General features: G+C 51.4%; 1 protein-coding gene across 1 annotated transcript in view; it reads right to left on the bottom strand.

Annotated features, from left to right (window-relative positions):
- Positions 1-16,590, bottom strand: part of ATP9A (ATPase phospholipid transporting 9A (putative)) — a 140,446-nt gene that overhangs the window by 13,723 nt on the left and 110,133 nt on the right. Inside the window, exons 16-25 of the mRNA XM_032387783.1 lie at positions 15,317-15,409; positions 14,196-14,279; positions 12,630-12,800; positions 10,218-10,316; positions 7,744-7,833; positions 7,481-7,625; positions 6,588-6,652; positions 5,117-5,272; positions 2,033-2,097; positions 501-609 (exon numbers count right to left, since the gene is read on the bottom strand). Coding sequence (XP_032243674.1) covers positions 501-609; positions 2,033-2,097; positions 5,117-5,272; positions 6,588-6,652; positions 7,481-7,625; positions 7,744-7,833; positions 10,218-10,316; positions 12,630-12,800; positions 14,196-14,279; positions 15,317-15,409 — 1,077 coding nt within the window. The remainder of the gene's footprint in view (positions 1-500; positions 610-2,032; positions 2,098-5,116; positions 5,273-6,587; positions 6,653-7,480; positions 7,626-7,743; positions 7,834-10,217; positions 10,317-12,629; positions 12,801-14,195; positions 14,280-15,316; positions 15,410-16,590) is intronic.

Raw genomic sequence — 16,590 nt, 5'->3', positions numbered from 1 at the left:
CACACACACATCACACACACACCCCACATACCACACACACCACACACACAGCACATACCACACACACACCACATACATCACCCCCACACACACACACCACACACACCACATATCACACAAACACACACCACACACACACACCACATACCACACACACACCACACACACTTTTTTTGGAAGTGTACACAAGGACACTTCCGGAAGCAGGCACCAGCTGCAGGATGGAACCATCAGGGCTTTTTTTTTAAAGTTGTTAGTTGGTCTGTTTGCAGTTTACATATTACCGTACTGTTTAATATTCTTTACACGTGCATATACTACTTTCTTAAGGAAAAAAATAAAATCCCACACCTTCCTCTGAGAAACCACCAGTTCAAATCAGTGTGTTCAAACCAGATATGGAGGGTCTGTGTGAAATAAATTAAAAGTAGGGAGAGAGAAGGGGAAGGAGGGGGAAGGAGGAGGAAGGAATGAGGGAGGGAAGCAGGAGTCCAGTGAACCTTGAGGAGATCCTTATAGAGCTCAGGATACAGCATGGCAACTTCCGACTTGACATCTTTGTCCAGGACCAGAGAAAACACAGGAAACATGGTGTAAATGGTGGAGTACCTGAGGGGGAGGGGGCAGAAGTCACCACAGGTAAGACCCAGCCGAAGGAATATGAGCAATTTGTTTCTCCAGCCTCTGCAGCCCAATTTCCATTCATTCCTTCAACAACCATCCACTGCGTGCTTATTCTGTGCCAGGGCTGGTTTTAAGCACAGGAGATTCAGATGAAAAACAGACGGAAACATCTGCCCTCGGAGAGCTTTCGTGCTAGTTAGTGAGTCAACAAAGTCGGTAAACTACACTGTGTGTTGCAGGTAAGTGCTAAGAAGGAAATTCTAATGGGGAAGAAGGAAAGAGACATGGGGGTGGTGTGATTTTAGAGAGGGTGCCCAAAGGATGTGGCATTTGAGTAAACACCCATAGAAGGTGACAGGCAGTCATGCCCAAATGGAGGGAAGAACATCCCAGGCAGCGAGAGCATCGCGTGCAAAGGCCCTGAGGTGAGAGTGCGTCTTGTCTGAAGAACAGCAAGGCAGCCAGTGCAGCTGGAGCTGAGTGAGTGAGGGGCAGAGAGAAGGAAATGGGAACAGAGAGGGACGAGGGGTCCAGTCATGGAAGCCCACAGGGAGCCCCTGCCTACACTCTGGCATGTTCTTTCATTCTTCTGGGACCTGATAAAAGACAGTCCACTTGTCCAATCAGAAGCAAGCAGAATTCCACTGCCGACTCTCAGACTGAATGGGCCAACATAAAAAGAAGGCAGGCGTCCTTCGTAAGACTCTCCCCCGGGGCCAGCCGGCCTTTCTATGCTTCCCACCTCTTCACGACCAGGAGTGCGCCCTACGTGCGTCTCCATCTAGGGTGTGTGGTAACCAAACTCCACCTACCTGGGCAATTCACAGACTGAGCACATTCTCTGAAGGATCAAAAGGAACGTCATGAATTCCAAGTCAGGAATGGGGCTGGGTTTGAAGGCAGCAAATGTCCAAGTGACACCCTAGTCTAATAGGTCAGCAGCACGCAGCAACGAAGCTCTGTTAGGTACGTCCCCCAAGAGAGCAAAGCTCTGGCCCACCTTACAGACCCAGCAGCAGAACGTTCTACTGGGGTCCACAGCAGGGAGGCTACTTTCCAGGGCTCCCCTTTCACTTTTTCTAAGACCCCAGTGAAATCACTGAGTCTGAACCTTCAATCTTGCTTTGGTTGCCAATCACCGATCAGCTCAGACTCTCATGGGCAAACATTTTTCCATCTCCAGGTACAAACGGCCAAGTGCTATGAACCACAAACATACTGGACTCCACTTCCTCCATCTGGTTACAGGCTGGCCAGTTCAAAAAAACTAATGAAAATTCGAGAAGGTTCTGAACTGCATCGCGGACAACTTGGGGACCAAACAGTCTAGACACCATGTTTCTTCTCTCATCTGTGGCATTTTAGGGAGGTTTCATAAAAAATTAATACCCTGCCTAGATTTCCTTACCCAATGATGAGGAATCCTTGATAGAGAGGAACGGAGGCAAAGTAAAACACGGAGGAAAAGACAGCCTGTGCCAAGGAGAAAGGAGGATGTTACCAAAAATCATGACAAAATCCCTATGCTTATATAATAACACAACACCCAACACTTAACACGGCACAAACCTCCCCAGCACCGTTGTGAGTGCTTTAAGGAAATCAGTTCATTTCACAATTACAATCACCTTATGAGGTAGGTACTGTTATCATCAACCCCTAGTCACAGATGACAAGAGTAAGGCACAGAGAGGTTAAGGGACTTGCCCAAGATCACACAGCTCATAAGTGATGGGAGCCAGGAGTCGTTCCCAGGTGGTTTAGCTCCAGAGACCCTCTGTGAACACGGACTTTAACTGACACAGGCTGGACCCAGGAATACTCTGTGTGATCTCCATGAATGCCCAGAACCACCCATGAGATCCAGTCCTCCTATCACCTGCATGTCACAGGAGGGGAATCTGAGCACGTAAAGGGCACCGCAGGGCTCAAGCCCAGCTCTGTCTCCAGAACCCGCAGTCCTGAGAGCTCAGAAGCGCCGCCTCTCTGGGCTGCAACTGATAAACAAGTTGGTGGAGGGATGGACACGGAGGTGGGAAGATCCCCGCTGGAGGATGTACACCAGTCACCCTGGAGGTGGGCGGCAGAGAAGGCATGTCCCTTCTTACAGGACACATGTTACTGTTCCTGGAAATTTTTACAAAGAGCCCATAACCTGCTGCCTTTGTTAGACAAGAGCAATAAAGACACTTCCAAACCCTCCCTGAAATGTCTGCTTCCTGACTTGGAAAACAGTAGCTACTGGCAGTGAAAACCAGGCTGGGGAGATAAAATCGGACTTGATACTCCATGACACTTCCTTCTCTGGGCATCGACAGGTTCACGGAAGGAAAGTGGCCTCAAAGCTAATTCCTATTAGTATAAAACCAAAAAGAGGCCAGAGACAGCTAGAGGCTTTTCAAGAGCTGAATACGAGAGAGAGCCCAAGCCAGCCTGGTGATTAGAAAGGGCATGCGACCAGAGGCGAGACCCCCAATCACCTGCGGCCCAGCTCCTGGGCAGCCCCACCAGCACCGTGGTCATATATCAGAATTGGAAGGTGAAAGCCACCTTTCAAATGACTCTTCACCTCAGCTGGGCTGCAGCACAGAAAGGATGGTTGTAAAAATGTCAAGAATCTGGTGTTTAGTTTTGTAAATCAACGTCAAGAGCCTCCTTCCTTTAAAAGGGCCGGGCTGGCCAGAAATCCTTCATTTTGGAGAGAACACTTAAGGGAAAAGAAAACACTACGGCCACATCTATCGAAGAGACCAACGCCAAGGTGCGGTTCTAACAGGGACATGCCCTTAGCCAGCCACTTTCAGCACAGTGGACAGGAGTGAAGGGCCTTTTTCCACAGCCCCAAAGAAAAATTTCCCATCCTGGAATTTTTTTCTAAATTGATGTTCGGAGTAACAACATACAGGCTTTATAGAAGTCAGCTCACCCAGCCCAGCTTGTGTGTGCGTGCCCAGGGACAAGCTGATTAATCTCCCAGTGATTAAACCATAGCAGTATCTATGAGCTAACATAAAAGTACAGATGTGGTCTGATGAACCGTAATAGCTGTTTGGGTGTAGACTACATTGATAAAAATCACTTAAAGGCTCCTATGCTCACAAATGCAATAGATATTGAAAACATAAAATCAACCCCAGAAGGCAAGGAAGAGGCCAGAGGAGGGGGAGGCTCATGTACACAGAACAGCATCACTTCATCTACTCGGAAAGGGAGGAGGTAATTAAGTGCCTTTCCCACAGATTAAAATGTCACCTTACTGGATACATCATCCTGTTTGGTTTTTATGAATAGTGGTAAGGATGCCTTCTGCACTTGATGCTTTATAGAACTCTGCTTCTCAAAGTAGCCTTGTCCGAGAGGCAAGGCAGGTCTTACCATCTCCATTTCACAGATGGAAGACTGAGACCCAGAGGGGTAAAATGACTTGCTAAAGGTCTCAGAGATACTTGGTGTGGTCAGAAAGAGATGTGGGTTTCAAGTCACATCATCCCTATGTTCTCACTACTTAACTGTGATATTTTCACCAAATGTCCATGAAGGGTAATCAGTCAACAGTTTTTCAGCACCGAAATGTTTTCCTCCCCACCCTTTGGCCTTCCCCCTAGTGTACACTTAACTGCTAGAGCCTGATGACAGATGTTAAAGGTGCTGGTGAGACAGAAGGTGGGGAAAATACTCTAGAATCCTTTTGTGAGAAACAAGATGGGAACAAGATGTTACTCCTGAGAAGACGAACAATCAAGACAAGCCAGCTCGACTCTCACCCGCGACGGCTGGAGGCAGAACTGTGACCTCGGAGGCCCCCCAGGCTACGCTGCCCCACCTGAGGGCCCATGCAAGCCGAGGATGGAGGGCACTCGAGGAGACACCGTGATGAAGGGCTCTGGAGTCCCCGCCCGATGTAGACTAAGCCCCCCGAGGGACACTGCACACATTCTCAGCCTCGTGGAGGCTCAGGCTCCCCGTCTGTACAATGGGCGCAGGCGACCATGAGGACCGCACGAGACACTGCATTGTGAACATGCAGCCGGGCATCCAGGGTGTAGGAAGAGCTCCAGAAGATCAAGTTCTTCTTTTGTGGTTATTCTCTGCTGGCCCTCATGTGTGCATTTGGAAACGCCAGGGCCAGAGTATTCACCTAGCATCTCACTCTGCATGTTTCCCTCTGGCAAACCAATCGTAACAACTCTGGGCACTAACACCACACCCCCCCCCCCAAGCACTGCACAGCCACCCCTGCTGATGCCTGCAGCCACCCCCCGCAAGCACGGACGGCCCGCCCCACCCACCAGAGGAAGGATCGGAGGCAATCCAAGGTCTAGCAGCTGGAATGTGGCCAGGTAGGGATCTAAACTGGTCAGGTGGGAAAATAAACTCCATAAACAAACCCATAAACTGGCCAGGGAGGGTAATAGCTCCAAAGCGCGGTCTAGTTCCAGGCTTCTTCCCTGCCAGCCATGTGCCCGTGTGAGGCGTCGGGCCGGCCGCCCACCTGCATGGTGCTGATGCAGAGGCTTCTGTGGATCACGAACTGGCTGAGGGCGGCTGAGCGCTTGTAGCTGTTCCGACCGTGAACCATGAGCAACCGGCCCAGGTGCTTGAACTGGGTGATGGAGAAGTCTGCAGCCAGGGAAGCCTGTTTACCTTCCTAAAATCCGCATAAAATTGGGCACCGTCAGGAGCACAAGAGGTCAAGGCAAACACTTTTTTTTTTTCATTGAAAAAGCAAGACACTGTAAGAAGATCTTTGGAAAACTTCAATGAAGAGCTTCTTTGGTTTCAAGCTGTACTCGGTTGGTGATCTAAATCTAACTTTGATTTAAAAAGAGACATTTATTTTAAAAAAAAACATTCTAAATCATAGATAGTTATAATTTGGAGGTCAAGTGGATCTAGTATTAAGCCTTGGCGGGTAGGCCCACCCCATAATGTGTATCAGAAGCAAAGAATCATCAGAGATAGGCACTTTACAACACTCCGTTCCTCTAAGTGAAATGTAAGGCTGGGGGCAGGGGCTGAGGCTACTAACACCAAATAGAACATTCCTGAGCGTACTTATATTCGCACATTTATAGAAGTGCAACCATTAGAATTATCTAATTTTAAAAGCTGCATGATGGGTGCCACTAGGGGGGCAGACCAGCATTAAGAGAGTCCGTTCCAGTAACATCTCATTCAAAGATCACTAAATTCTGTAACTTCGAATAATTGTCAACTGGATGAGAACCACAAGACCAGAGAGGGTAGAAAGAAGAATACAAAAGTGTTTGGATTAGCCCAACTCATGAAGCTATGGAACAAAATGCATAAGACAGCATCTCTGGCCCTCACTAAGGACCTCTGTACTCTTGTTTTACACAAAGTTCTAATAAACCTGGTAACCAATCTTCTTGCCTATTGTCATTTAGAGGTCACAAATTAGGACAGAGAAAACTGTAAGAGGCAAGTACACAGGTGACAATGACAGAAAGAGAGAAACTATTATGACACACCAACTTTTTAAAAATGCAGCTTTTAGCGAGGGGCAGACCGTGCCACATTCTTCCCTAATCTCCCAGACATCCACACATGGCGTGATGACTGATGCTTTCATGGAAACCATGACAACAGCCGTGGGAAAGTGCCAAGTACGCTCACTGTGCCCTAACAATATAGCAAAACACTTTTCTTTTTAACTTAAGTCTTGGCACGTGAAAAATCAGCACTTGTCGTCTGTTAAGATGGAGTGATGGAGATCTCCGTCCGACTCTCACGTAATAATACCAGGTGATCATGCTTCATGGTTCTTTATGCTTCATAATGCGAATCTAGAATTTTCAGAAGCATCAAAGCTGTGTTTTGAGGGAAAAAGAAGCTCCAGCTGGTGGAGCAGAGCAGCTCCCAGCCCAGCACGACGACCCGACACCCTCGTACCGACTACTCGGCAGCAAGCAGCCCCCTCCGCGCCCCACACCCGCACTCACCTTCCCCTCGACCCCCACACCGCAGTCAGATTCCTGAATCATGCTGACATCATTGCCTCCATCACCTGTGGGCCGCATGGACCAGAGAGAAAAGCCGGGAAATTGGGGAGGGGCGAGAGACAGGGTCCCCACATTTCATTCCTACTTTGAATCATCGTGCACGATTTGCCTTTCACTGAGTGCTTGCTTATTCCTAAGAGCCTTTTCTGCCCTGCTCCATTTAATCATTCCCACGCCCCACAGCATCAGCTTCCCGTCTCACAGACAGAGCAGCTGTCAGAGGAACCCCAGGCGACTGGCGGGAGCCCCAGCCATCAAGCGGCGGCAGGGGGACCGTGTCCACACCACACCGGTGTTCAGAGCCGCCGCACCCCTGCCTGGGAGGCGCGGGGCGCCGCATCCCATCAGCACCAGTGACGGACTCTACACTTACTGAGCCTATACTGTGCCCTGTGGCCACCGCTTTTTAAACCTACCCCTTTTCCAGCCTCATCAGCACCATTTGAGTGCTTATGACCCCATTCTACCAACAGGCAGACTGAGGCTCCGACGGGCACTGAGGGGCTAAGAGCAGCACAGACGGGAGCCCAGATCCAGCTCCACCATATGTGGTCCCAGCCCTCTGCAACGCTACTTCCTGCCTCCCGAGCAAAGGAAGAGCAAGCTCTGGAGAAAAGCCCTAGAGCACGCTTATCTCCTCTTACTCAAAGGGAAATACTAAAAATAATAATAATAATAGAGCCAAAGTCTGTTGGGGGAAAACAGCATGACCTACGCGAAGTGGCCTGGAGATCTGAGGAACACAGCAACTGAGTCTGACCACCCTTACAGAAAGGGACCCGGCGCAGCAGTGGACCGGGGCGGGGGCGGGGGGCGGGGGGGCAGCCGCCTACCCACTGCGCAGGTGAGCTTCCCGGTGCGTTCCTGGAGCAGGCGCACGATCTGGGCCTTCTGGGTGGGGGTGCAGCGGCAGCAGACCACAGCTGGGCACTGGCAGGCCAGCTCCATGAACTCGTACTCATAGTACTTGAGGCAAACCTGCGGGGGCGGGGAGGCGGAGGGGGTGGGTCAAGCGAGGTCCCTGCCCCTGCCCCCCCAAAGCAGGAAGGGGCGCACAGTCCCAGGAGGACCCGGCCGGCGCTGTCCCTGCACCCACCTCCAGAGAGTCTCCAGAGATGACCAGGGCACAGTCATGCTTCCTGCGGAAAGCGTTCAGCTCGAGGTGGGCCTCACTGCGGTTGGTCACCTGGAAAGGAACGGAGGGGTGGAGGAGGCCTTGCTCTCCCGAGATGGAAGAACAACAAACAGCGGCTTCCTGAAGCCGGGATGAAGACAATGGCCACCCCAGCCAAGGACCCCTGCCCCGCCCCTGCCACCAGACCCAGAGCCAAATTAAACCGTGTTTGTTATGATTCTGTGGGAAGCGGGAGAGCCTGTATCCCAACTATCACCTGGCATTGCCCCCAGGACGGCTGTGACCCACGTAATAAAAAAAAAAAGCTAAACATGACCCCACTTTCATTGTGTGCCAGGCACTGTGCTAGGCACTTTCCATGGATTGTCCCCATTTACTTCTCACAACAACCCTACGAGGTGCATAATGGTAACAGCCGCACTTCACACATAAGGAAACGAAGATGCGGCAGAGCCGTGAGCCCGCCTCCAGGAACACATCTAGGGGGCTGTGAAGCAGGTGTCAGAAGACAGGCCATCTAGCAGGTGGCCAACTTTTCTGTAACACACCAGATGTTACACACTGCAAGCTCTGGGGACCCCACAGTGCTCGTCGAAACGACTCGACTGCTGTTGTAGCGCCAAAGAGGTCCTGACCCTCCCCTGCTCGTGCTCGCTCTCTCAAATAAATAAAAATCTCAAAAAAATGAAACAAAACTTTATTTACAAAAGCAGGTGGCACATGGACTGTCGTTTGCAACCCCTAAATATACAGAATGTAGAGAATACAGAATATATAAGACATACGGTCAATTCTCATTATTTTCAGGAGTTACACTCTATAAAGTCCCTGTGAACACTGACTTAGCAAATAAGGAACCACTCATTGCGCCTAGGGGAAATACAGGCAAGGTTCCTGTGAGCCTTTGGCCACAACATTTTTGTCAATCAATATATAACTTTGTTTTATATGTGTTTCTATTTAAACCCATCTTTTTTGTTTTTTAAAGATTTTATTTAGGGAGAGAGAGAACGCAAGCAGGGGGAAGGGCAGAGGGAGAGGGAAAGAGACAATCTTAAGCAGACTTCATGCTCAGCAAAGAGCCCGACCCAGGGCTCGATCTCACGACCCTGAGATCATGACCTGAGCCGAAATCAAGAGTCAGATGTTTAACTGATGGAGCCACCCAGGTGCCCCTAAACACATCTTCTGAAATACATATTGTTGACTCATTAACACTGAACTCCTAACCAACAGCATTCTAACTCACGCCTGAAGGAAGCCCATCCAACACACGTACATTCTCCATAGAGCACATGGGAGCCCTCCTGCGCTTCACAACACTAGACAGCGCTCCAGCACTGTGCTGAGAGGGAGGATTTTAAACAGCAAAATCACTGACGGCACAAAAATGAAAAAAAAATTAAAAAAAAAAAAAAAAGCGGCCCTGCACAGACCGTGAAGTACGCTCCATGTGCAGTAGAGGGCAGAGAGGACGGGGAGTCGCCTTGTGTGACCCCAGCTGGGAATGTGCACGTCAGGCCACAACGACTTCCCCCTGCTCTGCACATGTCCACGGAGGACTCTGCGAGTGCCCTAAGGACTGATTTCTGGGTTTGGAATACATTTTAGTAAGTAAGTGCATTTGCAAATCTGGAATCCATGGCTAATGAAGACGAACTGTATCTGCCTCTACACAATGCTATTGGGGCCAGTCCCCAAACTGCCGGATCTCCTGAAGGCGGCGTGTGCCGCGGACCAAAAGCAGGGATCGAGGGGACACTCCCGTGACAGGCAGAGAGCCCCTCCATTCTGGGCGTGAGGGCTCTGGTTTCAGGAGCAGGACTGGCGCATCCTGCCTGGAGGGGACCTCCCGCTCCTCACCTCCCAGCTCCGTCAGGCCGATCCCAGCCCTTGGCTTCTAGCCTCGAGCAGCTCCTCGTGGCTGCGCAGTTGGGGTCAAGTGCTTGCCGCAAGGGCAAGACACAATTTCCCGTTTGCCCATCCACTATACCTCCTTCTAAAGACTCCTAAAGGTTTCCTTCAGGAGGGCAGACAGGCCACTATCTGTGATCTGGAATTTACTTCTTATCCAAGGACTTGGTCTTCAAGGGGCCGGGGACATCTGGACTCATATGTACAATTTTCCACGTATGGGCCTATCTGCATCCTTCATCCCGATTGTGCCCTGCATCAGCTTCTCAAAGGGACCATGACCCCCACCAGGTTAAGAACCCAGGGCTGTACTAGCTGCTTCCGCACCACCCCCAAAGGAAGCCTGCAGCTTCACCGGGGCCGCTCAGTAATTCCCCCCCAAACCAATGCTGTAAGTTCCCCCACCCAAGGTGGTTAACACACTCCCGCCTCCCCTCTTTAGGGGTGCACTGGAGGTTCTGAGGTCACGGGGCAAACTGCAGCATCACCCCCATGAGACCCCAGTGCAGACAACACTTTACCAGCCGAAAAACGTGGATGTCCTGGTTTCTGGTCACCAGATGTGCATTCTTTGCTGTGCATGTAGCTGTCTCCAGCTTGTCCCCCGTCAGCATCCAAACCTGGAACCACAGCAGAAAGAAGCTCTTCTTGGTCACTGTTCAAGGCCAGCCTGCAGCCTGTGTCTGTTCAGTTTCCAAGAACATCGAGCCAAACTTCATTTATTCCAACTTACCTCGAGGCTCGTGGTGTCCCCAACACACCACAGGAATACCCCACCTCAAAGGCTTCAGGACCCCAAGTGACCACTGCTGGTGGCAGCGAAAGCTGGTACAACACTTCTCGAAAACCATTTGGCCACATGCTTCCACAGACATCATGAAGCTCGGCCTCGGACCTCACCATCCCCCTTCTGGAAATTTTTCTTAAAGCAATAAAAAATTTCAAAGAAGGGGATGGTGGTATGGGTGAGGGATCACTTCCGTGTCCTACAGAAAACACTGGTTTGTCACGTTACATGCAGTCTTTCTATGTGGTTGGTTAAGCCAACGGTAAACGTGCCAAGTTCCTCCGCACCTTCTAACAGATCATTCTGCGTTTCGCTGCCACGGGCTCAGAGAGGGCGGGTGACTTGCCCCAAAGCCTCACAGCTAGCTCCTGTCCCAAACAGGCCCAGAATCCCAGCCTTCAGAGCCCAAACAGAATGCACTTCCTGCTCCGCTGGTTTACCCACTGACCCTCTGTTCTCACGGCCCCAGCAGGGAGGGGCGCAGGGTCACGCACAAAGCACACGCCGGCAGTGGGGGAGGTACAGGAAAGCAACGGCCATGGTCTCCAGAGCGTTCGCCATGCCGGGCGCCCATCAAGCGCCATCCACGCTCAGTGCACTTGACCTTCAGGGTAATGTGGAGAGGTAGGAAACAGAGCACTGAGAAGTCAAGCCACTTGCCAAGGACTGCTGAAGCAGTCAGTGGAGAAACTGGAGCCAAACCCAGGCAGTGAGACAGCCAGGACGTGGGCACTGGGCCCTTCTCAGGGGGGCCGTGGCTCTGGGCTTGACCCTGGTGGGTATCAGCCTCTTCTCTCAACATCTCATCTGGCCGTTAAAAAAAAAAAAAAAAAAATTCTTTGTAGTGATCCCAGTGTTCAGGGTTTGCTGAAACACTGGGAAAGGAGCTAGGAGGCTCAAGTTCTAGAAAACCATGGAGAGTCATCAGACCACCACGTGACTGATGCCCCACGTCCGGGATGACAGGGGGGCACTGCAGGTACGTGCCCAGACCTGAGCCCCAGGCCCAGCAGCACACTTCCCACCTTGCTTGGCCTCAGCTGCTGCATCTGGGGAGGGGCTGAAGTAGAAATTTTCCAAGTTCCAATAGCTTCTGGCCTGTGAAGGACCTTGTGCTAGGGCTGCCTACAAACCCCCCTGACCCCTCGCCCCCCACTCCCTTCCCGCTCCCGTCTGACCAAGGAAACCAGAAAGAGAAATCCAGTCCACACTCTGGGAATAGAACAGCCTTTGGAGAGGACAGCTTTGAGGGGAAGCTCAGGATGGAGCCAAAGCAGAAACCAGAATTCCAAACCTTAGAGAGAAGACGTCTACGGAAGTTGCCAGGGACAAATTTCAGCACCATGGCGCAACAGAAGCAAGCCCTTCTGACTTTGGACTGTTTTTCCAAAACTGGGATCCTGCTGACAATGTCCTTGCAACAAACTAGATACACGACAGGATCTGGTTTGCCACGAAACACGCCCACATGCGTGCAAGTCCCCCCCATGGGCACGACTGTGGCTGGAGCTCCCTTATTACTGTGGCCCCTCTCACGGGAGCCCGTGCCAAGTACCGGCCCAAGGACGCCCCAGAGAGCTGCTTCAGAGCCCGCATCCAGGAGCTCCAAGCCAGTGAGGTTGCGCTTACTTTGCTCAGGGCCTTTAAAACGTAGCGTGCTGCTCGGACGCCCTCTGCTGGCCTCTCTGGATTAAACGCCTGAATTTTTTTTTTCTTTTTTTTCTTTTTGGCCCCAAACAGTGTAAATAAGTAAGGCAGTTTGTTGGTACAGGCGGTCAGTCCACCGGGCGGCCCCTCATTCACCCAGAACAACAGGCAGATGGCTGGCCGGCCAGTGGCTCAACAAGAATGTGCTGAACACCCCGAGCCTGCTGGAGGGAGAAGGGGAGGCATGCAGTCCCACGGGGAGCCCGGTGCAGCGGGGGGGAACACAAGCATGGGGAGTGGGAGAGGGAGAAGCAGGCTTCCCGCAGAGCAGGGAGTCCGATGCGGGGCTCGATCCCAGGATCCTGGGATCATGACTTGAGCCGAAGGCAGACACTTAACGACTGAGCCACCCAGGCACCCCCCCTTCTCTAATTTCTACACTCTGCTGCAGGGCCAATGGTGAATCTCAGCAGCTGGGTCCCAGGCAGGTCCGGCCTACCTTGATGCCAGCATTCCTCAGCGTCTCCAGGGTGGGCCTCACGTCCGCCTGCAGCTGGTCCTCCACCCCCGTCAGACACAGCAGCTCCATCTCCATCTCCAGGCTCTCGATCACAGTGGCCACTTTGAGCGAGCGGTCGTGCACACTCAGCTTGGCCTGGACATAGCGGGCCTGCGACACAGCGGGAGACCCAGCCACTGCTTAGGGTGGGAAGGGGCCAGGCTGACGGGCGAGGAGAGTGCAACACCAAGTGGGGGACCCCAGGGCGTGGCTGGACCTCCAAGGGATGAACGGACACTTCCAGTGTCCTTCCAAGTTCATTGGCCCAGAACTTGCACAAGCCCTAGTTCTACCCTTTCCTCTATATTGACCTGCTGTGCAACTTCTAGCAAGTTGCTCAACGTATCTGAGCCTCAACTGTTCTCACCCATGAAGCAGCAATAACAGCCCCAACCTCCCTGGGTTGTTGCAAGGATTGGTACAACTTAAGATCTCAAAAAAACGGCAGGTTCTCCCACACACGGCACACGCTTTGTGACCAAGAACCCCTGATCACTGGGTTTTCTGGAGATGAAGTCCCACCTCCAAAGACCATTGACCCAACCCTTCAGTTTAGCTACTTTATAGGGTTAGCAAAGACATGGAAGAAAATCAAAAATCCCTTAATGGGTTGTTTCAAACACATGCCTTTAAACTTGAAAGGATGGTAGAATTTATCAGGGCTAGAATTCTTGCTAAATAAAACTTCACAAAGAACTCAAACACAAGGAAGAGACAGACTCAGGCATAGCTCCTCTGGGTGGAGCCAGACAAGGACCCCAGAAGCCTGTCCCCAGCCACACCTCTCTCCCTTTTGGTCACACACCCATGCATGCGCTGGGCTTTGTGACAGGCCAGGGGATACAAGGACCCTTCCCTCAAGCAACACACAATTTATGGGACGAGAGGACAATAAACCAGACATATTCATGCTGGAACCCTTGGCCATGAAAGTCAATGATCTAGTTCAACTCTTTTTACAACATAAAGAAATGAGGGCTCCAAGGGGGTGATTCATTTCAAATTTTCCAGAGGGTATACCATGTGCCCATGACTAACCTAAGTACTGGGATACAAGAGCAAACCAGACTGATGGTCTCTGCTCTGAAAAAGATTTTGTTCCAGGAAGGAGGTATGAAGAAGAATGTTAGACAGAAACATAGAAACAAGATCATCCTAGATGGGGATTCACACAGTGAAGAAAGTTAAGCAGGTGATGGATGGCAAGTAGTGAGGTGGGGCTGCCTTAGATGGGGAGTCCAGGAAGAATTCTCAGAGGCAGTGGTATTTGAGCAGAGACCCAAAGGAAGCAAGGGAGCAGGTCACGGAGCTCTGTGCAGGAAGAGAGTTCCAGGCAGTGAGAAGAGCAAGTGCAAAGGCCCTGTGGCAGAAGTGAGCCTGGGGTGCTCAGAAAGGACCTCAGTATGGCTAGAACAGAATGAGCGAGGGGGAGACGGAGAGGAGATATGATCAGGGAGGTAAGGGTAGGGCTGCAAAAAGTAGGAGAAAGGTCCCAGGACCACTTACTTCAAAGTCTTGATACTGCTCCTCTGCGAGAGACTTCTTCGCCACCACGAGCACCCGCAGACCTTCTCGGGCCATGTTTCCACACTGCAAAGCAGACCTCAGTCAGTGGAGAGCCATACTAAGGGCTCTGCCTCCAAGCCCCGGACTCTCACTGAGGAGGGCTGGACGCCGCAGTGGACACAGGGGCATGGGGAAAGTGGCAAATCAGAATATGGCTTTCCCCTAAAGCAACCCTCCCTGAAGCAAACCTCAAGGGAGGCTGCGACATCACAGCCCATGGGCCAAACATGGCCTACGCACAGGTTTTCTTCGATTGGCACAGTATACGTTTCAAAATGTAAGTCAACGCTCTAAGACTTCACAGATAAATCTGGATTTTTGGCTTGTTGGAAAAACCGAACCTCTGACGAAACCATGCATGCTTTCCCAAATAACCGCAACCAACAATGAAAGAAAACCAACTGCTTCTAGGTCTTCCCAGAAAACAGTTGTCAAGTGAAGACACACACAGTGTGACCCTGTTATAACACACCCCAGCCTGTTTCATTTGACTTACCTGCCTGGCCCCTGTCGGCATTTGAGTTTGCAACCCTCTAACTGAAAACATAGTATTACTGAATGGAAAATGTGCATTCCCCTACCTGGAGCTGAGAGATAAAATAAAAACGGCCTGATAAACCAGAGAGTTTCTTCCCTCCTTGCTGTGGCCAATTCTCCACATCACAAACCGGGACAGGCAGCCTGTGACGTGGCCCCCAGTGACCCCCACCCTCCTGGTACCTGCCTCCAGCCAAAATCCAGTAAGGTGCTGACTCCTGTGCAGGGCAGCTGAGTGAGCTTGGAAGTGGGTCTTGCCCCACTTGAGCCTTCAGATGAGACCCCAGCCCCAAGCAAGCCCTCAAGAGACCCTGAACAGAGGACCCAGCAAAGCTGTGCACAGATCCCTGGCCCACAGAAACCAGGAGAAATAAAAGCGTGTTGTTCTAAGCTGCTAAGACTGGGGGTGATCTGTTACGTAGGCACAGGTAACAAGTACAGGGACCCATCTTACTATGCCATGCAAAGGGCAGCCTCCAGACATGCTTCTGCCACCCGGTTCTCAGTCCCCGCACCCCGCTTACCTCTTCCTCCAGCCAGTCATTGTACTGCACGATGCCAGCCATGACAACATCCGCTCCCTTCATGTAAAACGTGATCTCTCCCGTTGATTCATCCTAGAGAGGGGGCCCAATGGAATGAACACCCAGAGGAACACCCGCTCTCTGCTCCTGTGCCCACTTCCCAGGACAGATGGCATACAAAGCATACTTGGCGGACGCCAATGTTTTTTTCACTTGGCCGAAGATAAAAAGCAAGAAGTGGGGGTGGAGGCCCTCACTTTGGGGCAAAGGCCACAAGAAAATAGAAGAAAACTCAAAGCATTTGGAAACACATTAAATGATGAAAGCAAGATCAAAACGATTTAAGAACTTTGTTTTTAGTTATTACTATCCCAACAGGAACAGACTCCCACGCTGGAAGATCATCTTAAATTTATAGACGGGACTGCCAGGATCATCAAACTGTGGTCTACCTGGAAAAGTGGGGAAGTAAGGTAATTATCTAGAGCAGGGTTCTCGACCTTGGCATCATTCACATATGGGCTGGAGAGTTCTTTGCTGTGGGGGCTGACCTGTGCACTGCAGGACCTTCTGCAGCATCCCTGGGCTGTCCCCACCAGCTGCCAGCAGCACCCCCATGGGGACAACAGCCCAAATGTCTCCAGACATAAACAAACATTCCCTGGGGAGCAAACCGCCTTCACAAACTGCCGATCCCAGTAATTCCAGACCCCTATGTCTACCTGAGGACCTAGCTAGTGATCAGATTACCCAGGTGTTCGTTCACACTGACCAGATTTTCTGGGAAGTAGGTAACACCACAGCCCAGACGTCGAATGCTTAGACCCGACACCAGCTTTCGGCTGTGTGCACTTGGACGTGCTTCTTTCTCTAAACCTCAGTTTTCTCATCTGTAAAACAGGAATACTAACAACTCTTACCACACAGGCTGTTGTGGCTTAAACAGTGTCACCTACACAGAGCACACAGCCAAGGACCGGACACAGAGACAGTGTCCACTCAACATCATCAGTCCTGCTCAGGGGACAGTAACTCTATGCACCCCTCGAGGGCGCCGTATGTGGAGACCAAGGCTTATTAGCCCAGCGGCTCTCCAGGGAGGGGATTTTGCATTTGCCGGTATCTGGAGACCTTTTTGGTTGTCACAACTAGGGGTTGTGGATGCTACTGGCATCCCGTGGGTGGAGGCCAAGGATGCTGCGAAGCATCCCACAGCACACAGGACAGCCACAGCCTAGAATCATCCCGCCCCGGCGTCAACCTGTTGAGGCTGA

The sequence above is a fragment of the Phoca vitulina genome, unplaced genomic scaffold, assembly GCF_004348235.1.
Source record: "Phoca vitulina isolate PV1807 unplaced genomic scaffold, GSC_HSeal_1.0 scaffold50, whole genome shotgun sequence".
Lineage (NCBI taxonomy): Eukaryota > Metazoa > Chordata > Mammalia > Carnivora > Phocidae > Phoca > Phoca vitulina.
The sequence above is the reverse complement of the archived record's forward strand: the minus strand, read 5'-3'. Positions and strand labels throughout refer to the sequence as shown.